Source organism: Neolamprologus multifasciatus, chromosome 7, assembly GCF_963576455.1.
Source record: "Neolamprologus multifasciatus chromosome 7, fNeoMul1.2, whole genome shotgun sequence".
In the NCBI taxonomy this organism is placed as follows: domain Eukaryota; kingdom Metazoa; phylum Chordata; class Actinopteri; order Cichliformes; family Cichlidae; genus Neolamprologus; species Neolamprologus multifasciatus.
The window spans coordinates 63,931,609-63,955,399 of NC_140445.1; the positions used below are offsets into that span (position 1 = coordinate 63,931,609).

The 23,791-nt window shown below is 40.9% G+C and overlaps 1 protein-coding gene and 1 long non-coding RNA gene across 4 annotated transcripts in view; one reads left to right on the plus strand and one right to left on the minus strand.

Annotated features, from left to right (window-relative positions):
- The window catches only part of mical3a (microtubule associated monooxygenase, calponin and LIM domain containing 3a), a 98,450-nt gene that overhangs the window by 32,640 nt on the left and 42,019 nt on the right, over positions 1-23,791 (plus strand). Inside the window, exons 3-20 of one of the 3 annotated variants that reach the window (XM_085165057.1) lie at positions 9,542-9,673; positions 9,783-10,188; positions 10,617-10,824; positions 10,919-11,035; positions 11,156-11,257; positions 12,719-12,874; positions 13,309-13,409; positions 15,993-16,250; positions 16,848-16,963; positions 17,312-17,438; positions 17,586-17,679; positions 17,780-17,809; positions 19,262-19,409; positions 21,727-21,923; positions 22,090-22,208; positions 22,335-22,391; positions 22,559-22,735; positions 23,535-23,630. In XM_085165057.1, the coding sequence (XP_085021183.1) occupies positions 9,910-10,188; positions 10,617-10,824; positions 10,919-11,035; positions 11,156-11,257; positions 12,719-12,874; positions 13,309-13,409; positions 15,993-16,250; positions 16,848-16,963; positions 17,312-17,438; positions 17,586-17,679; positions 17,780-17,809; positions 19,262-19,409; positions 21,727-21,923; positions 22,090-22,208; positions 22,335-22,391; positions 22,559-22,735; positions 23,535-23,630 (2,382 nt within the window). In that variant the 5' untranslated portion in view covers positions 9,542-9,673; positions 9,783-9,909. Of the gene's footprint in view, positions 1-9,541; positions 9,674-9,782; positions 10,189-10,616; positions 10,825-10,918; positions 11,036-11,155; positions 11,258-12,718; positions 12,875-13,308; positions 13,410-15,992; positions 16,251-16,847; positions 16,964-17,311; positions 17,439-17,585; positions 17,680-17,779; positions 17,810-19,261; positions 19,410-21,726; positions 21,924-22,089; positions 22,209-22,334; positions 22,392-22,558; positions 22,736-23,534; positions 23,631-23,791 lie in introns of those variants that run through there. The other 2 variants (XM_085165059.1, XM_085165058.1) reach the window with 2 other exon arrangements.
- Positions 1-23,791, minus strand: part of LOC146515877 (uncharacterized) — a 331,877-nt gene that overhangs the window by 6,554 nt on the left and 301,532 nt on the right. The window lies entirely within an intron of this gene.

The window sequence follows — 23,791 nt, forward strand, 5'->3', positions numbered from 1 at the left end:
TCGTCACATCTGCTTTCAAAATGCCGTGATGGCAGTAGTGAAAACGCTCATCTCAAATCTTCGAAATGGGACTTTACCAACCGACGAGTGACATTACTGTGGCTACATCCATCTTTTATGCTGTTTGAAGCTCTGATAATGAATTGTTTGTTGTTAGCAGTGCTCGTGAAACTAAATCAGCAGCATCTGCATCAGCTCAGACGAACTGCTCAGCTTCACAGCTTCAGAGGGTTAGGGATGTGATCGAAAAGCCAAACGGTTTGGAGACGGCCTCGGCCAGAGGCAATTTGAATTTGATCCAATAACTATTTGTGTTCTTTGTGTGGTCTGAGTCTTTGTTCGCTGTGTGAACAGACACAACTCTCCTAATTCCTGCTGGATGAACCTGTGCATGACTACAACCTTTAACTGAGTAAAGTAGTTTGCACAGACTCACAATGAGCATGTCTGCTCAATAACTAATATCACAAGTGAGTAACATAGCCATTAATACACTCTGACGTAAATTTGTGCATTATCCTGTCAATGTGGAGTCACAATGTGTGGAGTGATGGGTCATCATTACTGTCATCTCAGGTAATTCTGTTTAAGCTAGTTTTAGACAAACATGTTTTGTACTTTGGTATATTTACATTCCTTTTTCTAACATCTCTCATGATGTTTTTTCATACCGCAGTATGGAGTTTAAGTTAAGGTCCAAATTCCCATTTCCCTATGCCTCTGTGTTGGTGACAGCCATATGGCCAAAACTAGGAAATTTGGATTTGCAAGCACTGATGATAAGCATTCCCGTCAAACATTCAGTCTGTGTTACATATGAAAACAAGGAATCTACTACAACAGGGGTATCAAACTCAAATACACAGTGGGCCAAAATTCAAAAGTGGAACAAAGTCGCGGGCTAACATTAATATTTATTGAAATATATTTATTCCTCCAGATATAAGAATGAATCTTTTCTTATGGACTCAAACACGTTTTGCTGAAAAACTGAATATGGAACAAGCAAAGCTTAATACTAAACAATATATATATATATTAGCTGTATAATACCAGTAGGCCAGCTCTGATAGTAATTTGGTATGGCTTCGCGGGCCAAATGTAATTAGGTTGCGGGCCAAATTTGGCCCGCGGGCCAGAGTTTGAGACCTATGTACTACAAGAAAGCATCTTGAAAGTCCTTTTATTGTCATACACAGCTGTTCATAGATGACTTTAATAAGGAAACTGTAGTTGTAGGCATCATACTGTTGGGATTTCTCCCTGGAAAATTGTTCGTCCCTTGTGCTTAGATCTGGCAGGGAGTTATCTCAGGACCAGTGTCAGTACTGGTTACTCACATATCTGCCTGCTTACTCATAGAAACAAACAGCAAATGTCTGCTATTTTTATCGTTGCAACCCTCGTATCAGTCTTATGTCATGTTTACATTATGCTAACTACAGCTTCTCTTAACTTCAGCTGTAATTGTTTTGTTATATTTCTGCTGCATTGGCCGATCGCTGGCAGGATTACTGGAAAGTAATGGATGGATGTGGATGAAATTTATCACTAGGGGTAAAAACGTAGAATGTATTCACTTTTAGGGTCAGTTTGGAAACAGGATTAAATGGAAGGATTGTTCACACCTTTGTGTTTCATGCAGATGGCTGTGACTATTTTCTTGTCTCCAGTTTTGGTACCGTGCACTAGGGCTGCCACGATTAGTCGACTAGTCATGATTACGTCGACTATCAAAATCGTCGACGACTGATTTAATAGTCGACGCGTCGTTTGAAGCTTTGTAAGATCACAAAAGATGCAGGAATAAGTAGTAGGATTTAAGAGTGTAATAACGGACTGAAACAGAAGATGGCAGCACTACATGTACAAGGATGCCAGCTGCCGTTAAACCCCGAAGAAGAAGAAGAAGAAGAAGCAGTGTCCCAGAATTCACAGCGCAGCCCAGCTCAGTTTCCAACAATGGCGGCAGCTAGTTAGTTTTAATATTACTCTTATTATTCTTTCTGGGTCAGAAAATAAATGTTTAACATATTTTCAGGCGAGAATGTAGCTGTGTAAACCTCAAATATCTGCTCAGTTTATCAAGACACCACATATTTTCAAAAGCGCTCCGACGTTTTCGGAGACGTCTGTTAGCCACTAGCTCGATAGCTAGCTGGGGGCTAGGCTCACTAGAGCCCGTGAGAGCACCGGACTCCCGGCTAATCGTTTTCAAACCCACCGCCGTCTTTCGCTACTCAGGTTAAACATGATATATAAGTCACTTAGATAACTTAAAAATGTTATTTTTGGCTTTATTCAGTATTTTATTGGTTCCTGAGTAAATCGGTTTGGCTGAGATTGAAGTTATAGTTTTTACACAGCTGAATAAACATCAAGCAGACAGCTGATTATCAGAAGTGTGAGATGCTCGAGAATTTACTCCGGTGTCCTGTTATATTTTAGATAGCAAGGAGTTTATTAAACTTCACCGAAACAATCTGCAAATTTCATTAAAATTTAATAAACTATCATCTTGTCTTTATTTTTAGTTAGCACAGACCTTAAACACTTAAAGCTGTAAGCTAATGATAGTTATATAAGAGCAGATGCTGCTGGTGCAATAAGCTGTAGTTTTACGTCCAATGGATGATGATCTGATTAGTCGACTATCAAAATAATCGTTTGTGGCAGCCCTACCGTGCACACAATGACCAACAAGTGATGTAGATGTCGGAGTTAATCATTCCACTTTTGTTGTCAGTGTGATCTATTTACAAGTCGCAGGCAGCCCGTGAACAGACCACACCTGTTGTTGCCTTGCAGACTAATTAGTATTATTATTATTATGGTCTAGCTCTTTTCAAGAACTGTCATGGGATGTTAAGGTAATCATTAACTTTCAAGAACAAAGCAAAAATGGAATGCGTCCCAAGGCAAACCGGATGAAATGAGCAAAGACATAAATCAGTAAAATCCAGCTCTTATTACACTTTCTAGAACTGGTAAAGTTGGTCTAATTCCAGTCTTCCCAGTTATTTTATGCTGGTATAACTGGTAAGAAATTCTGCCTCAAAACCTCTGGGTTCATTCGCCTGACTGTGTTTGCATTTAGCAAACAGCCATAGCTCATCTGATTCTCCTTAGTAATCTGTTCTCACATATTCATAAAGGGAATCATCAAGGATCAAGCTCTTAAGTCTGTGGTTTTCCAAGTCTGTGGAATGTAAATGAAACAAGAAACAGAAGAATTCCAGATTGTGTAACCAAAGGAAGAGCAAAATGAACCAAAACAAAGAAAAATGATGGTTTGAAATGTTTGTTTGTTTTTGGAGCCATTATTATAGTGACAGTGTTTAAAGCAATCATGCTGTCAAACATCCACAAACAGGACTACTGGCCTAATCTCTGTGTCTATTTTTAGATTAGTGGATGATGTAATGCAGCCAGGGCTGCATGTGTGTCAGTCATGTGGGAATTCTGTGAACGTGTGAAATCCTGCAGCTCATCCAGATGTCGGGATAATTGCAGAAAGAGCTCATATTTCACGAGTTTCCTTTATTTTTGCTGCACACTTCAAATATTTAGTTGGGAAAAGCATGAAATGAGGCCCATTCCATATCCTTACTTTTCTTAATTACTGTATCCCATACATCCATCTGTGTGGTTTCTTCCTGACCACTGGGAAACACAGTGCTGCTGTGGAGTGTGCACATGGCTCTCTCTGTAGGAGGGTACTGTTATTCAAACTATAGGTCAGCTTTGTTGTCATTAAGCAGGGTCATGGTATGGCATGTCACAGGAATGTCTGTTTGAGCTGTGCTGTTTTAGACACACACACATATTTTTGTCTCCACACAGTTTATCATCATCCTTCCAAGATCATCTTTTTGGAAGTATCATTTCAAAAAGTTTAATGTCAGCTGATTTCTTCTACTGCTTTTGTTCTTTGCTTGCTACGTCTTGTTTCCTCAGTCATTGTTTGACAGCAAAAGAAAAGACTGGTCAAGAATTTAGGACACAGCGTTCAGAGTTTTTGTTTTAATGATCTGATTAATTTGCTGATACAATCAACTAGGGCTGCACGATTTTGCATAAAATGAGAATCATGATTTTTTGGCTTAGAATTGAGATCACGATTCTCTCACGATTTTCTTTTCCAGTATAAATATTTATTGCACTTATTAACTGCACATCAACTTCGTAACAGTTGAGACTGAACATAAAAACAATAAATAAACATAAAAACAACAAATGTCTCACATTTTGTCGTTGCCGCAAAATGTTGTACTGCTTGAAATTGCGTCTCCACCGTTGCTCGACACTGCGTGTATAGAGCAGGTAGTGCAACAATAGAAAAATAGTTGCGGGACGGCACTGTGTAGCGTTTGTCTAGGGTGTTGATCGTTTTCCTAAATCCCTCGTTTTGCACAGTGTTGATGGAGCCATATCTTTGGTCAGGTGATAAGTAATAGCCTCCGTAATTTCTTTGTGCCTGCGGGAGTTCGACGGGTATAGGGAAGCGCTGTATAAGGTTCCCGTTATTGATGTTTGGGTGGTTGACCGGGACGGTCGTCATCCCTGACGTGCTCTCCGTTGTTTTTTCCCTGACAATTTTAGCATCACACGGCACAGCTTCTGTATCACGTGGTATAAGGCTCCGCCCTTGTCATTTGTTGAGCAGGAAGAGTGAGCGCTTGTTTTCATGCAGATTACGTCCCGGATCAAAATGCGGTACAATCGTCGTCGTCTTTTTAAAATTTTTTTTATTATTATTGTTATTATTTTTAAATCGTTGTCATTTGGAATTGAGATTGCGATTTTCTAACGATTAATCGTGCAGCCCTACAATCAACAGTCTCCTGACAGATTACGATCTTAAACATTCTCACAACACAAGGCTCTGAATGCAGCTAAGTTGGCTTAATAATTAATGTTTACCCCTGATATTTGGGCTTAGTACTACAACCCGGCTGATTCTGGATGGGTACTAGATTCTTCTTAGGAAGCCAAAAAATCCAGTATTGATATACCACCTAATTTTCTATATGTAAACAGTATGTTGAGTTCTGTTGAAAGGGGAAAAGTTTTGTTTTAGCTCCCTTCACCCTAATTTTTAGGCAGCTTTATTTTAACTGCTCCTGATCAACAGAATTTTTGTATGGTATATCTGAAGGGTACAACATGGAAGTGAATTGGTTAAGTTCAAGCTCATATCTAAATGTAACTGTGTACTGACGTAGCGAGGCACAGTTGGTATAGTAGACCACTGGTGTCCAATTTAGCTGCTGCTGTGGAGAGGACGTCTGTCATATTATACCAAAAAAGTGTTAAAGATGTAGAAAAGTGTCTGCTGCATATTTGTGCTTCTTTTGTTGTTTTTTTTGTATTTTTTGTGCCTCTTTAACTCTACAATAGGGCTGGGCTATATTATACCGTTCACAGTAATACCGGTGTAATGTTTGGGCAACGATAGAACAATGAAATATGGCGATAGAATATGGGTAAAACGCGCATGCGGAGTGCCTTTGTTTACATACGCACATGGCGGCGACGGAGAATGAGAAGAGCGAAAGTGGATCGTTAAATGAAACGAATGAACCAGAACTGGTTTGTAAAAATGCTGCAACTTCAGTGGTGTGGAACTGGTTTAGCTTTCGTACGTCAGATACACAACAAAGCACTATTTTTGGTAGAGCATGCTAGCAGGCCGTCGTTATTACCGTGTTGTTTGGAAAATACGGCACACTTCAAATCAATCCTTTGATTTTTCTGAACATCGACAGAGCCCCTTATAATCCCGTGTGCCTTATGTATGAACTCTGGTTGTGTTTACTGACCTCGAAACGATTTTATGTACACGGCGCTCGAAAATCTGTCAAATGTTTCAGTACGACTTTGCTAAGCTATGAAGCCGCAACGCTTGATGGATTGTCAGAGCATTACGGCTGTCGTTGGCAGGAGCCTCGCGGAGTGATACGTACTGTGCTTCAACATAATATTACCGTATTGTGTGTGTATAACCTCTTTTTAAGTTTTGTGGATATTATACATGGTTATGCTGAGGATATGTCGACCAGTTTCCACTGGAAACGCCTTTTGGTTAAACTGTCAGCAAGGAATTTGCATTTGCACTGTTAATTTTTTATATCACTTTAATGCACATAAAAAAACTGCTTGTTTAAGTGAAAATACATTGATGGTTTTTTTTTTTGCACTAATAAAGTTGTGGAGGTGTAAAGTATTTTGTCTCGTGTCAATTATATCATCAGTTATATCGTTATCGCAAATTTTCAAATGTATATCGTGATAAATCTTTTTGGTCATACCGCCCTGCTCTACTCTACAGTAGTATTTAGCAACTTACTGTGCTTACCATATAATGCATATTTGCCAATAACAATATATCAGGGCAATATCAATAAGTCTGTGTGATTTGGTTCAACAATGAAATCTTATATTTGAGTTTTTACTTCCATACAGAGGAACTAGTGTGTGCCAGTATTTTCATTCTTGTCACTAAATGTATGCTCTGGGGACTGACTGAGCACAGATGTGCGCACATCTCCAACCACAAACCTTTACACTTTGATGTGTGTGTTTTGAATAAAGTACACTACAAGTTAAGGCAAAGAAGGAATGGTGTGGCTGGCTGTTCTGGTGAAGGACTCTTTCTGTTTGCGTCAGCACTGCTGCCTTATAGTCGTGTTCCTGACTGACTGAGGCAGAGCCAAAACTAAGGCCTGCTGTTTTCACTGCAGTGAGGAGTTGGCAGTGTGTGAAAAGGAGGCCAGCTGACCTCTGTACCTGCCTTCCTTTCATCACGTGTTGCCACTGGGACTGGGGCTGCATTGGTTTCCACGAACTAGCTCAGCTTCCTGCACAGTGGAGAACAAAACTCGAGCTTTTAAATCTAAATGGGTCGTTGTAAATAATGTTTTTGTAAGTAAGTTAGTAATATACTCAAAACAGCCAAGTTTAACCTCAGAATAATTACTTTGAAAGGTATTCCAGCCTAAACAATGTTGCGGTGCGAGAACCACCAGAGCAGCTTTTGGGCAGATTATGTTCCGAGTGCACAAAGCCACCAGTTTGTTCGCCCTCGCATCCATTCTTTATGCTTTCTTTAGCATACAGCCTGCCTGGAGCTTATGTACCTTTATAGACATGAGATATTATGTCCTGTCAGCTGTCCTCATTGTAAGAAAGTAAGCAAGAGTTATTCCTAGCACGTCAGAAGTGGAATTATTCGCTTTAATCTTTCTTATTTTCACTTTAAAGAGGCAAGAAAAGTTTCTGCATCGCTGCTCGGAGCAAATGCAAAACACTGTTTCTGCTTGGTTAAAAACAAATGAACCAACAACAAACCGGATCAACTGTGTGGTGGTGTTTAAGTCAATGTGCTTGTTTTTTATTTGAGCTTTTTATAATAGTCTTCCATCCTTCTAATCTGCCTTGTATACTTTCAGCAATGTTGGTCAGAGCTGATGAAGACGTTACTGCCAAATCCACTTTGTTATGGACGAGGCATTCCCCATTCATCACAGCAAAGCTACAGACATCAGTGAGCATGAATGATCTCTAACCCCTGGAGGTTGAAACGGTTAAAAATAGCTTATTAAAGCTGTGCACAGGGGAAGTAATTAGTATATCCATGTAGCTATTCAGAGACCCTTATTAGAGCTAGATGATTTTCTTGACTGAGAAGGGTTGTTGTGTTATTTCACAGTGTATTTAGCAGTGAACCGACCATTTCCTGTGTCTGGAAGTGAGTCTGTGCCACGAGGACGCATCTATACACTTGTTCCCTGTCTGGTTTTGTGTCGGTACCTTTCCTGTGTCCAGCTCCATGCTTAGAAATACAAAGGGTTGTTTAAGGTCATGATGCTGCAGAGGAATGACAGTAGCCAGAAGTCGTCATATATAAAATATAGTTGTGCTGTTAAATAGATCGTTAAGAAGCATTCGGTCATCAAATTCATCAAAATAAAATTCCAGGTGGAAGATATACTTCTTGATGAGAATTGTGCAAAATTAAAAAGAATAAAAATATATATGGGATGAATGTGTCGTCTTTGGTCAAAAAGGCAGATGAAAATACTTGTTGTTGAGAAAATGATCACAGAAACTTAAGAAAGTTTAAAAAAGTTAATTTTGTACCTGGTGTTATATCTGAGGAATATCATGGAAATGTTTTTGCCTGATTTGGACTGTTTTTAAAGAATATTAGATGGACGGTATGCATAAAATAAAATATCAGTCTCCTCCCTCCAAAATTGTTTCCACAGCTTCCTCTGCTGTTAGATGAGACATCCAAACACTTTAGAGACTTAACATAAAATAATGAATATGATAACTTGAGCTACTCTCAAAAATCATAACATATGTACTAGGGCTGCCACGATTAGTCGACTAGTCACGATTACGTCGACTATCAGAATCGTCGACGACTGATTTAATAGTCGACACGTCGTTTGAAGGTTTGTAAGATCACAAAAGACGCAGGAATAAGTAGTAGGATTTAAGAGTGTAATAACGGACTGAAACAGAAGATGGCAGCACTGCATGTACAAGGATGCCAGCTGCCGTTAAACCCCGAAGAAGAAGAAGCTGTGTCCCAGAATTCATAGCGCAGCCCAGCTCAGTTTCCAACAATGGCGGCAGCTAGTTAGTTTTAATATTACTCTTTTTATTCTTTCTGGGTCACAAAATAAACGTTTAACATATTTTCAGGCGAGAATGTAGCTGTGTAAACCTCAAATATCGGCTCAGTTTATCAAGACACCACATATTTTCAAAAGAGCTCCGACGTTTTCGGAGACGTCTGTTAGCCACTAGCTCGATAGCCGGGGGCTAGGCTAACTAGAGCCGTGAGAACACTGGACTCCCGGTAAATCGTTTTCAAACCCACCACCGTCTTTCACTACTCACGTTAAACATATATAAGTAACTTAGATAACTTAAAAATGTTATTGTTTGGCTTTTTTTGTATTTTATTTGTTCCTGAGTAAATCGGTTTGGCTGAGATTAAAGTTATAGTTTTTACACAGCTGAATAAACGTCAAGCAGACAGCTGATTATCAGAAGTGTGAGATGCTCGAGAATTTACTCCGGTGTCCTGTTATATTTTAGATAGCAAGGAGTTTATTAAACTTCACCGAAACAATCTGCAAATTTCATTAAAATTTAATAAACTATCATCTTGTCTTTATTTTTAGTTAGCACAGACCTTAAACACTTAAAGCTGTAAGCTAATGATAGTTATATAAGAGGAGATGCTGCTGGTGCAATAAGCTGTACGCTGTACGTCCAATGGATGATGATCTGATTAGTCGACTAATCGCAAAATAATCGGTGACTAGTCGACTATCAAAATAATCGTTTGTGGCAGCCCTAATATGTACGTATCAGATATTCCTTCTAAAACAATGGTCAGGATGGAGGCATTTGATGAATTGACATACGTGACATTCAAGAAGGTGCAGGTCATGTATGACATGAACTGATGTGGTTGATGTGGTTTTTAATTAATGTTGTTTGTTTGTTTTTACTGTGCCAGATCAGAAATTGTTCATCGCAGATTCACATTTGTAGGATTTGTGAATGTAGTGCTTTGGACGCCTGGCATTAAGTGCTTGATGTAAAATATTGTACAACAAATCATCGTTGTAAAATTCTCCATTTCACACATGTGAGAAAACTATAATCTTTCATGTTTTCTTTTCCAGTATTGTTTCATTTGTAACAATATGTATGTTTTTTTTAATACTTTTTAATTTGTCGCTCTTTCTCTTTTACAGAATGAAGATTCCTGAGGCTGGGAGTTAAAGCTCTCTACCAGAGAGGGTTTTTCCAGAGCTGAGGCTGGACCCAGAAGCCCCTTTCTGGGGGTGAGGGGGCCTCGCAGCCCGGGAGTTAGTCTGGACCATGGGAGATGGAGGTGCCGGTGCGGCTGGAGGAGATGGGGTGAATCAGTCCCATGTCCTGTTCGACAACTTTGTCCAGGCGACCACATGTAAGGGCATTCTCAAGGCCTTCCAGGAGCTATGTGACCACCTGGAAGTAAAGCCCAGTGATCACAGGATCTTCTATCACAAACTCAAGTCCAAACTCAACTACTGGAAGGCCAAGGCCCTCTGGGCCAAGCTAGACAAGAGGGCCAGCCACAAGGAGTACAAGAAGGGCCGTGCCTGTGCCAACACAAAGGTAAGGCAGCATAATTTGAAAATCACTGTTTTTGTTGTTGTTGTTGTTGTTGTTGTAAAGCTGGATTTGTGTGGTTAGCTTTGGCTCCTGTTCCCATTCATATCTAACAGACTGAACAATATGATCCTCAGTATGTTGATATCTTTATTTTTCTTCCACTAGGCCGAAGATGTCTTCACTTTGGGCTTTGTAGTTAGGGAGTTTCTCATAATTATAGTAGAAGATAGATGTATCTTATAATGGTAAAGCCTATTAAACAGCTACAGGCTAGACAGTTTTATTAAGTTGCGTGTTAGATGCTAGTGTGGGGCTTTACACACTGAAGCTTGGATAGGTGGATTATGAGTCGAGCAAGAAAGCAAGTTAAGAATAGATTCGACTTGCTTCCTTAAAACCTGTCTGAAACTTCTGTCTCATTTTCTATTTAGTGTCTGATCATTGGTGCGGGGCCATGTGGCTTGCGTACAGCCATCGAGCTGGCTTTCCTGGGGGCCAAAGTTGTGATTCTGGAGAAGAGAGATGCCTTTTCCAGAAACAATGTGCTGCACCTCTGGCCCTTTACCATCCAGGATCTCAGGGGTCTTGGGGCCAAAAAGTTCTATGGGAAGTTCTGTGCTGGTGCTATCGATCATATCAGTGAGTAGATGTGATTCTCTTGAGCTCTTCTACTTGTACTAATAAGAAATATATCAAAGTTATTTTACATATTCTTTCTCTGTGTGTGTTCTAGGTATTCGTCAGCTCCAGCTTATGCTTCTCAAAATGGCACTCCTGCTGGGCATTGAGATCCATGTGAACGTAGAGTTTAAAAGCCTTATTGAGCCTCCTGAAGATCAGGAAAGTGAAAGTTAGTAAATGGAGCTGCTGCCAAATGTGTCCAAAAGTGCACGAAACTATCTGTCAGAGCCTATGAGTGTCGACTCTGTCAATGCATTTCTGTCCGATTACACATTCTGTGTTTTCTTAGGAATTGGCTGGAGAGCTGAGATCCACCCTAGGACACACCCCGTCAGCGAGCTGGAGTTTGATGTCATCATTGGAGCAGATGGAAGGAGAAACACGTTACCAGGCGAGTTTGCATGCACAGACTGGGAATAATGCATCAGTAATGCATTTGACTAAATGAAGCGGCACTGTTTGTTTTTTAGAAGTCGAGTTGGAGGCCAGTTAGAATGATTATGATCTCACTTCGTGTGCAGCTGTGGTTGGCTACCTGACCTCGCTCTGCTCCTCACGGCCGAATGAGCATTTGTGTACATCTTAGCTTCTGCGTTCAACTTCAGACAGTATTTGCTCTCCAAGCACAGTTAATAGGAACTGCTGAACTAGGTCTGTTTCCTATGAGTGTTGGGACGCACACATGGAGACCTCAGTGGAGCTTTGCACAGGAGTGTTTCTCTTCTAATTTGACTGTTTTGGAGAAGGCGGTCTGCAGGGCTGCTCAATTAATCTAATTTTAATCACGATTACGATCTGGGCTTTCAACGATCATTAAAAATGACTGAGCCGATTATTAGCCCCTCCCTCGTGCTTTACTCTCGCGCTGCTCCGTGTGGCGAATCGAGCGCACCTCTCTGCATTTCGAACACGTGTCACAACAATTAAGAGCAGCGGTCTCCAACCTTTTTTGCGCCACGGACCGGTTTATGCCCGACAATATTTTCATGGACCGGCCTTTAAGGTGTCGCGGATAAATACAACAAAATAAAACTAGTGCCGGTACCGAAAAAAAGAAGATTTATTCATAACACACGTGAAAAGACCAAGGAAAACCGAGTAAACGATAAAAACGATAACAAAATAACGCTGAAAACCGATAAAAACCCTGAAAACTATACATTTCACACCTGAGCCTCAACTCTCGCGGCCCGGTACCAAACGACTCACGTACCGGTCCGAGGCCCGGGGGTTGGGGACCGCTGATTAAGAGGACCCGAGGGAAGCTCGGAAAGCTAAGCAGAAGTTATTTGGAGAGGAGAGTGACTGCTGTTGGTTGAAAAGAGGTAAAAAAAACTTCAGTGGTGTGGAAACATTATGGGTTCGCGGAGTCAGACGTGGATCAAGTAGACACAGTGTGTAAACTTTGCTACAGTGTCGTAGCTGCACCACAGAGCAACACTGCAAAGTTCACTAAACATAGATGTTTACATTTTTCATTTATTTCTTATATTGCAAACATTTGCACTGTTATCAGTATTTGCACTATTTTATATTATTTTTGACAATCTTTAAAGTCATTATTCAACACATTGTTATTGTTAAATAAATATGGTCAAATAATCGAGATCTCAATTTCAGTGAAAATAATCGTGATTATCAGTTTTGCCATAATCGAGCAGCCCTAGCGGTCTGCAGGACAGACGATGTCATGAAATTGTAGATGCTTCTACATATTCTATGTATTGTATGCGCTTAAAAGTAGCGTGATTTTTAACATTTCTAATTTATGTTCTTTTACTTCACTAACGGAGTGAACAGTTACTGGTTTCTAACCTTGAGGCCTTCCTCAATCATCCGTGCTTTTCTGTAGGGTTTCGGCGCAAGGAGTTCCGGGGAAAGCTCGCCATCGCCATCACTGCTAACTTCATTAACAGGAACACGACGGCAGAGGCAAAAGTCGAAGAGATCAGCGGTGTGGCCTTCATCTTCAATCAGAAGTTCTTTCAAGACCTCAGAGAAGCAACCGGTCTGTCACGGCTCCATTCTCCTCCATTACTTTTTGTCTGTGTAACAGTTATGATGCAGTTTAAGAATTTTGGATACAACATAAAACATAAAACATGTACTTTTGTTGTTGTTGTTACTGGTAACTGCAAGATCTGGAGCTAGCAGAAGCAAAAGGAAGCAGTTGATGAAAAATAAAAGTAATTGGACAAATAATCTGCGCTCTGATCATAGTTAAAAATTTGTCAGCGCACTCAATTAAAATACTTAGGTTTGACGCCAAGCCGGCCACAGTTTGCCGCTGACATGACAATGTCCCCGAGGCTCTGCTTATGTGCTTTGAAAGGCATAATTGCTGCTCTTGTGCTCAAATGACATCAGGATTGTCGGCTCTGTTAAAAAGGAAAATGATTGTGTTTGTTATGTAACGCTACATCTTTCTGTTGGTCATTTTAGGCATTGACCTGGAAAATATCGTCTATTACAAGGATGACACGCATTACTTTGTGATGACTGCCAAAAAACAGAGCCTGCTGGAGAAAGGAGTCATTCTACATGTGAGTGATTAAAGCCTACAGCGCTTGCTCGAACCAACAAAATTAGTCCTTCTCTCTCTTTTCTGCCTTGTTTTTCAGTCTTTTATTCTCTCTGTAAATTCCCCCAGTTTTTTCCCTAATGGTCTAACCAAGCCAACGGTATTCTGGAGCAAACTGCCAACTTAAACACTTGCTACTTATTTGTGTCCTCACTAAATACGGGAGTTTCCTTTCCATAGCCACTTTGCACAGGAAACCGGAAAGACCTTTTGGCATGTCTGTCTTTGTGTACTGATATTAATAAAGGATATAGATGCATAAATGTCTGCATTAAGTTTTAAGCGGAGATTTTTTGTTGTTTTTGATTTGTGCATGGATGTGCAGCTCTTTGTTTTTACAGGGAGTTAATGACGTTTGGGCATACACTGAGGTCCAAAGACAGAGTGCATTTGGATTGTGTAAGCACGACTACAGTGCAGTATGATGAGCTCCTTTTATAGCAATTAAACAGCTCAGTGTAGCCATTTTTAATTTTGAAGAGATACAGGGAGTGCAGAATTATTAGGCAAGTTGTATTTTTGAGGAATAATTTTATTATTGAACAAGAACCATGTTCTCAATGAACCCAAAAAACTCAATATCAAAGCTGAATGTTTTTGGAAGTAGTTTTTAGTTTTAGCTATTTTAGGGGGATATCTGTGTGTGCAGGTGTCTATTACTGTGCATAAATATTAGGCAACTTAACAAAAAACAAATATATACCCATTTCAATTATTTATTTTTACCAGTGAAACCAATATAACATCTCCACATTCACAAATATACATTTCTGACATTCAAAAACAAATCAGCGACCAATATAGCCACCTTTCTTTGCAAGGACCCTCAAAAGCCTGCCATCCATGGATTCTGTCAGTGTTGTGATCTGTTCACCATCAACATTGCGTGCAGCAGCAACCACAGCCTCCCAGACACTGTTCAGAGAGGTGTACTGTTTTCCCTCCTTGTAAATCTCACATTTGATGATGGACCACAGGTTCTCAACAGGGTTCAGATCAGGTGAACAAGGAGGCCATGTCATTAGTTTTTCTTCTTTTATACCCTTTCTTGCCAGCCCCGCTGTGGAGTACTTGGACGCGTGTGATGGAGCATTGTCCTGCATGAAAATCACGTTTTTCTTGAAGGATGCAGACTTCTTCCTGTACCACTGCTTGAAGAAGGTGTCTTCCAGAAACTGGCAGTAGGACTGGGAGTTGAGCTTGACTCCACCTCCACCTTGCTGGCGTCTGAGTCGGACTGGAGCTTTCTGCCCTTTACCAATCCAGCCACGGGCCCATCCATCTGGCCCATCAAGACTCACTCTCATTTCATCAGTCCATAAAACCTTAGAAAAATCAGTCTTGAGATATTTCTTGGCCCAGTCTTGACGTTTCAGCTTGTGTGTCTTGTTCAGTGGTGGTCGTCTTTCAGCCTTTCTTACCTTGGCCATGTCTCTGAGTATTGCACACCTTGTACTTTTGGGGACTCCAGTGATGTTGCAGCTCTGAAATATGGCCAAACTAGTGGGAAGTGGCATCTTGGCAGCTGCACGCTTGACTTTTCTCAGTTCATGGGCAGTTATTTTGCACCTTGGTTTTTCCACACGCTTCTTGCGACCCTGTTGACTATTTTGAATGAAACGCTTGATTGTTCGATGATCACGCTTCAGAAGCTTTGAGACTGCTGCATCCCTCTGCAAGATATCTCACTATTTTTGACTTTTCTGAGCCTGTCAGGTCCTTCTTTTGACCCATTTTGCCAAAGGAAAGGAAGTTGCCTAATAATTATGCACACCTGATATAGGGTGTTGATGTCATTAGACCACACCCCTTCTCATTACAGAGATGCACATCACCTAATATGCTTAATTGGTAGTAGGCTTTCGAGCCTATACAGCTTGGAGTAAGACAACATGCATGAAGAGGATGATGTGGACAAAATACTCATTTGCCTAATAATTCTGCACTCCCTGTAGAGGAAGACAGAGGCTAGTCAGCACAGCTCACGGCAGAACTACAAATCAGAAAACAGCCCCTGTTAATATCTTCCACTGTCCCACCCTTCCCGTCACGCACCACCACTGGAAGACCAGAGAGCTTGAAGATGGAAGAAATGTATCTCTTACCGCCCTCTGTGAAAACATGTCACTATCAAAGCATGCAGTGATTTGATGCTACGTGTTAGAGAGACTTCATTCCAGTGCAAATCCTCTGGGCTCTATGTGGTAAAGGGGTTGTATAATTCATATTGTGTCATATTCAATTCAATTTTAGACCCTACTATAATACATACAGAGAAAACCTCAACAACCATATGACCCCCTATGAGCAAGCACGTTGGCGACAGTGGGAAGGAAAAACTCCCTTTTAACAGGAAGAAACCTCCGGCAGAACCAGGCTCAGGGAGGGGCGGGGCCATCTGCTGTGACTGGTTGGGTTGCAGCAGCTCTTAAAGCTCAAAAATCTTAAATCTTAACTTACAATTGGGGAAATCGTTTCCTTTTATTTATTTCTTATGAATTTTTCATGTTAAGGCCGCTTCTTATCTCGCCTGCTTCTCCTGCAGGACTATGCAGACACCGAGCTTTTGCTCTCCAGAGCCAACGTAGACCAGGCTGCCTTGCTGTCTTATGCACGCGAAGCTGCAGATTTTTCAACCAACCACCAGCTGCCCACACTGGACTTTGCCATCAACCATTACGGCCAGCCCGACGTAGCGATGTTTGACTTCACCTGCATGTATGCTTCAGAAAATGCCGCAATGGTGCGCCAACGCAACGGGCACAAGCTGCTAGTGGCGCTCGTTGGCGACAGCCTGTTAGAGGTGAGAGAAATGACGATGACTTGCGATCGACTCTTTCTTTTCTCGCGTTGGGACTTCACTAGAATAACTGAAATATTGACTGTGTAAAAATGTTGTACTGGCCCTTCATGTAAGTCTGTAGTCATTTTAGTTCTTCCTTCTCTAGGGAAAAAAATCCCAAAGTGTATTTTGTTCCGATTGGCTGCCCCTCATGTGGCTTCTGCAAACATACCCTGGTACTTTTACCAGGGTATGTTTGCAGAAGCCACACGATCATTGCAGTGAGACTCAATCATTGTAGCTACAACATAAAGAAATCTGCTTTGAGCTGATGTTAGGAAAGCACAAGAGTAGAATAATTAAGCTTTGTACTGTCTGAATCTGAGCGTTTTCCTCACTCGGATTGTGCTGATCTCATTGTTTGAAACTTTGGACATTTCATATAAGCAGCAATGCAACATATCAAAAGCATTTGTCCCCTTTAAAGATTTTCAAGAGACTGTTTTAAAATTCTTAAGACTAAGGTGTTGATTTAAAGCTCGTTTCTATCTCGGATATTTATTATAGTTTGCATATTTGACCATATTTGGGTATTGAACGTGCTTACTTTGTCTCCAGCCCTTCTGGCCCATGGGGACTGGCATAGCCCGAGGTTTCCTGGCAGCCATGGACTCGGGCTGGATGGTGAAGAGCTGGGCCCAGGGAAAAACCCCTCTTGAGGTGCTGGCTGAGAGGTGAGAGCGTGGAAACGTTAATGCATGCACGCCAAGACCTGTTCTGTTCTCGTGCTCATGCATATCTGCAGCCACACTCTTCGATGTGCTTTCTCTTCAGGGACACCCTTTTATCTCAAAGTGCTTTACTAGGAAATGTGAGATTTAAAGCATCAGTCCCACCTCTGTTAGTATTAATAGGATAAGAGTTTCTAGTAAGGACTGACTGGAATGTGCCCGTAATGTTCTGTTGTAACGCTGAGAGCAATGTGATCGCGATTTGCTACAGCGTTATCATATTACACTACTGCTTTTTTGTTACATTTCACTCAGTTTAGGTCGCCCAATGGGATTGCTTTTGTTTTTTAGGGAGAGCATATACCGCCTTCTGCCTCAGACCACACCAGAAAATGTCAGTAAGAACTTCAGTCAGTACAGTGTGGATCCTACAACTCGTTACCCCAACATAAGCCTCAACTTCCTCAAACCTAGCCAAGTGAGTATGAGCACTAACAAGCCAAAGTGCCTCTTTTTAAGATTTCATTATTAGCTTAAACCAGGTTGAGTTTGATGCTATTATGCAAATATTTTCTTTCACAAGTGACACTTTTTCATGCGAGAAATGATCATCTTGATGTTGCAGGTGCGGCACCTGTTCGACACAGGGGAGTGCAGGGAAGTTCGCATTGAAATCGAGAATGTGATCAACTCATCGACCCCCAAGTTGGCCAGGAATGGTTTGTGTCTTTTCTGCTTGTAGATGATATGGCATAGGCTGGTTAATCAGTGCTGCAATCACTGTTGCTGAAATGTAATACTGAGTTATTTTCACTCTAGACAACTGCCTGCTTGACAAGCAGTTGCAAGGTAACACGAAGCCCGAATGCATGGCGTTGCTTTTCAGGGACCTTTTAAAGTTTTAACAAATTTGATGAGTCTTTCTGTATATTTATGAATGACGTGGATACTGGAGTGATGAAACCTTTTGGAGAGACTCCATGATATTTCCTTTGCGTATACTAACTCGGTTATTGATCCACTCACTCAAGCTCCATGGCTATATCGAGCATTTAACCCTTTAAAACCGGTCAGAGCAGCACGCTCCGTTTTGCGTAACTATTTTAAAATCCCGGTAGCTCTGCAACCACGTGAGCTAGCGCAATAATTTTTTTTGCATATGAAACCGGAGGAGTTGTACTTCCATCTTATGCCATCAGCTTGTCCTCGGTCACAGTTTCCTTCCACATACAGCTTTGCAAAAACTGCATAAAAAGCACTTGCAGCAACAAAAACATAATATTCCAGAAACACGCTTTGACGATTCGATCAGCTGTTCATAACACTTCCTACGTCCATCAGCGGGAACTATCGCATGTCCTCCATGACCTGCCCGAAACCGGAAGTGACGTCATTTCGCGGAAATGTAGTTTTTTACCATCAAGGCCTCATGAGCCTATACTGGTGTTTTTAAAAGTTATGTTTGACTTTATGACTTTCTGTGTCGTTTCTGGGATGCTTAGGACTCATATTGCACTGCTGGAAATAGTTTATTTTGATGCATATGCTGCTTTTTTGCAAATTTGCATTATAATATTTATTTTCGTTTTTCCTGCAGTATATAAAAATTGGTGTATTTCAAAAATAAAACTATGAAGACACTCAAAATAAATTTCCTGTGGTGGGAAACTATTTTGTGCAACTTTTTTGTATTTACAGTTTTGAGGGATAAGCCTCTTAAATTTCTCTAACTAGAAAAAATATGTTAAAAAACAAAAACGATTTTAATTTTTTTGTAGTTTATTGCACTTTTTTGCAATTTATTTAATTACTATGCACTTAATGCAGACATATTATTAAATTTTAGGCTATAATGGTTGTATTGATATATAGCAACTTGAAATGCTCCCAAAAATGGCTCCACAGCATGTAAACATATAATATAAGCTCTGGCAGACTTGGTTCTATGGTAGGTCTTAAAGGGTTAAAGCCTCTTGTAGCTGTTTAAAGTTTTCATGCGAGTTCTGCATCCTTTCCTAACCTCCCATTTGCATCCTTTTCTTCTTACATCAGTAAAATCTTTACATTTCGTGGTTTGTAATATTTCTCCATTGGCTCATTCAAACACTGATTCTAGCATGAATGACGGGGCCCCATTGCTGCTCAGCCTTGCCTGACCCAAGGCTATGAGATTGCTCAGCAAGAGTACATGTAATGCTGCCCAGAAACAGTTTGTGTTTCCTTCCCTGCTTACTTCAGATGCTGTTCCACCTGCAGATTTCACACCAAGCATTTAATTTTCTCTTCTTTCCCACACATCAGAATCCATAGCTCGGTCCAGTAAGCTGCTCAACTGGTGCCAGAGGCAAACAGAGGGCTACAGGAACGTTAATGTGACAGACCTCACCATGTCTTGGAAGAGCGGCCTGGCCCTTTGTGCCCTGATTCACAGATACAGGCCTGATCTTATGTGAGTATCTAAAGAAAATACACCCAGAACACGGAGATTGACATTTCATAGATGGAAAGGTTTTTTGTTTGTTTTATCCTCCCCCAGTTTGTGAACTTGTACAAACCTTGCCAAGTATATCCCATTGTGGTTTGAAAGAAGGACTGAAACTGCTTCGTTTCAGAATGACTGGTCTGCTGTTTTTTATGTGTTTGCTGGTTGCAAATGATGTTTACTGCCTGCTTGGGACCTTGTATATCATTGTAAATGAGGTGACAGCCACCATTTAAAATACCCCCCTGGGTCTCCTGGGGCTGAGCTGTCCTCATTTCCCCTTCTCTTCTCCCACACAAAAGCATACATGAACGCTCTGCTCACCCTCACATACAATATAAATAACGCAATCTCCATCCACAATGCCTAATGTGGTTTGCTATCCTCTGGAGACTACATGGCAATTAACATTATAAGCTATTAGAGCGTTTCTCCTGCCCGACCTTTACAAAGTAGGGTAGCAGTTGTTCTTTGCTGCTACTGATGAGCCAGAATGATGAGTGAAGGAACCTTTGGAAAACTGCTGTCATGCGTGTTTGTGTAAATGATGGTTAAGATAAATAATGGAGGTCCCACTCAGCGCTTGTTGTGATGTTGTAATGCATTTAAATGGATGCTGTTTGCAGCTAAGATGTATTGATGTGTCATGTTAATGGTATCTTCAGCTGCGGTAATGGGGACATTTACGGTAATACTGTCCACCTGCTTTACACGAGTGCTTCATCATTAGTGTTTGTGGTTTATTTCCAGTACAACTAAAGCTGCAGGACAGTTTTTCTCTTAAATGTTGCTGATTCATCACTAACTGTGGGATACTTGATAGATTTATACTCTTAAACCAAACAAATATGCACACTGGGGCCACATCAGTCCATACAACTCGACTTAAACGTGTTATCAATCTAGATTGTGCATAAGGTTAAGTGCTGCACCTCAGCATCCTCACTTCTCTGTAGGGGTGGGGAAAAAATCGATACTTTGTAGCATCGTGATATTTTGTTTGCTAATAATGTATGGATACAGGGACAGCAGAAATCGATATTTTGTTACAAAAAAGGTTTTTGTGCTCTGACTTCAGAGCATGTTGATCCTTTTTCTGAGCAAGAATCCTGACATTCCTTCACTGTCCAAATGTGTTTAACTTGTTTTTGGCAGCAATAAACATGACAGTTTACTTATTTTAATTTAAGACATGTTTTATTTTAATTAAGTTTAAAACTTTTTTAACGTTTTAATTTACTTTCAAATTCTTCAGTTGCTGAAGGGGCTGCATAGTTTTCATAAACTGCATAGTTCAGAATAGCTATAATTGTACCAGATGGTTGATTCAGTTAAGTTGGACTAGACTGTAATACAAACCGTTCAGTTTGTCAACAATAAAACTGAAATGAGAGAAAGACTGAGTGTGAGACTTTGATATTAGAGAAAATGAATATTGATAAAGTTTACCTTTATGTACAGAATCTGAATATCGCAAAATATTTAAAAAAATCGCAATAATATCGTATCGTGCGTTAAGTATTGTGATAATATCGTATCGTGGGATGTATGGGGATTCCCACCTTTACTTCTCTGATAAAAAGCAGTCAGTTTTTCCCATTTTCTAGTAAAGATTTCTCCTGTTGATCTTAGACGTAGGTCAGCTTTTTATCCTCTTTAAGAAGACAGCAATAAAAGACCACTATTTTACCGAGCATCAGATGTTTTCCCAGAATGATAGATTCTTTTATTCATGTGTGTATTAGCAGATCTGCATTCAACATTTTTGTTTTTTTAGTAGTTTTTATTTCATTTTTTCTTAAAGCTGCTATAAAGTCTGTGAACAATTTAAGAATGTTGCAAAGCTCATTGATTTTTGTTTTAAAGCCTTATTGTTTTGATTTGGTTTACTCTTACTGTTCTTGCATTGTTGTTTGCAACCACTAACAGTTTTCAGCTAGCTCAAGAACACAACGGACAGTTTAGTGGCATTAAAACCAGATACTTTTACTCAACGGTTGATTTAGAACAGCGAAAATGTGACCTGTTTTTGAGTTTAAAAAATAAATTATTGCAAAACTTTTTTTTTTTTGGAATGAAACTCTAAGAGCACATGCCAGTCGTGGTTTAATTGGACCTTTTCAAGTGTAATTTATATGACCAGGATCAAGCTCTTATATTTTTGATATGTAATATACGTTTGTAGTTCAAGCACCTATCAGCCCCATTCTCTTAGTTTGCATTTGAGATGCTTGGCATCACTACTCGCCTCTCACTGTCTGTGGTCTCTCTTCTCTGTTCTCAGCGACTTTGATTCTCTGGATGAACGAGACCAGGAGAAGAACAACCAGTTAGCTTTCGACGTGGCAGAGAGGGAATTTGGCATCTCACCATGCATGACGGGCAAGGAGATGTCCTCTGTGGTGGAGCCAGACAAACTCTCTATGGTCATGTACCTCAGTCAGTTCTATGAGATGTTTAAGGACACAGTGCCACCTGGAGGTGAGAGACGGTGCTGCAGTGGGAGTTTTTATTCTGTAATTTCCTTTTGGGAGACATCGAGACGATCTCTGATCAGAAGGGTCATTTACTCAAAAAAAAAAAGTATAATCTTGAAAGATTGTTATTTTCTGTTAATGTTGTTCCTATTTCACGGATATCTGTTCAGATAACCAAAATCTGAGTCCAGAGGAGAAGGCTGCGTTGATATCGAGCACAAAGTCTCCCATATCTTTCCTTAGCAAGCTGGGTCAGAGCATAGCAATCTCCAGAAAACGAAACCCCAAGGTCAGTGTCTCAAACATGCCAGTATATCTCACTTCTTCTTAAAGCAACAAAATCAGCATTTCATCATTTATTTATTTAACTTTTTTTTGCTGAGGGGGAAAATAGCACATGACTTTTCTTCAACAGGACAAAAAAGAGAAGGATTTAGACGGGAAGAGAAGGAAAACCAGCCAGTCTGAAGATGTGAGTATTCCTGACAGCAGAGCGTCTCAGATGTTGATCTTGTGATTAGTGCTTGAGCAGTCTAGCCAACCAGAACCAACTAATTAATCCCACTAGACTCGCAGTGATTGCCAAAAAAGTTTAGGTGTTTTGTTGTGTTTCCCCCCCTCCCGACTACTTTCTCACAGGACGAGGTATCGAGGAGCAATCGTGACGACAGGCCATCTGTTCCTGCGATCCTGTCGGAGAGAAAAACGGATTCTGCTGCTGTGGGGAACAACAACAAAGTGAAGGTCATGGCCACCCAGCTGCTCGCTAAGTTTGAGGAGAACGCTCCCACTCAGCCTACAGGACTCAAACGACAGGTATGGAAGAAACTGGTCGTCTCATTTTGTGGTTTTACAGCTGGCGGAAATCAGGATTAAGCCACAGGGAAAAGATGCAGAGGCCTACTGGATGTTCTAGGAGCTGCGGTTATATTTGCACACTGACTGCGTTTGTTTTCTTAAATCAGCATTGTGATGAACGTGAATATCATGCTTCATGTCGTGACCTGTAGGTCGCCGTTTTAATGAGCTGAGGTCCCGCATGCTTATGTTGGTCAGGCTCTGTATTGTTCCTGGGACATGTGGGCGGACTCACAGTGCTGACTGGGCTCGGAGGGCTCGGGTGAACTGGTTCGCAGTGGTCTGGATTTCTTGCCACTGATGACCAACAGAGCAGTGGGAGGGAGAAGTGAGCTTTTGAAACAGTAGACAATAGTGCTGGCGGAGAGAAGTTTTGGGAAAACTTCTGCTTTGTGCCGCTGAAATCTATGAAGATTGCAAATAAGGTCCTAAAAGTCTTATAAGAGCAATGTTTGTTTTTTTAGGTAAAAACATTCTTTTATTTACATTCTGCATGACATTTACTGTGCATTGTCTCTATAAATACAGAGTTCACCCCACATGATGCACTTATGCTGTCTTGTCATTTCCTGATCTTTTCTGAAGACATATTTTCCTACTGCTGCGTCTCCACTCATCCATGATTCACTTCCTTCTTTCTGTTGCTCTCTCCTTGGTTTCCACCCTCATTATGGACCATTTCACGATGCCTCGCATGGTTATTCTGGCCCTTTAATTGGCCGCGCTCGCTGTCACTCATCTTTAACTGACTACAAAGGGGGACTCGCTGCCCAATCTGGACCGTCTTTTGCCCCCTTCCCCACCCCCTGTGAAAGAGCCAGTGCGTCTGGCACCTGTCCCAGCATGGAGAAAGGTAAACGTTAGCCCTGTAGAGACTAACAGCTAGACTAACCATATATCCCCGTGGTGTTTCATAGTGGGGAAAGCCACTTTGTGTTGAGCTGTCGGACCCTGAGCCCTCTTTGTAGTGGGCAGACTTGAGATCTGTTGTGTGAGATTTGGAGAAACTAACAC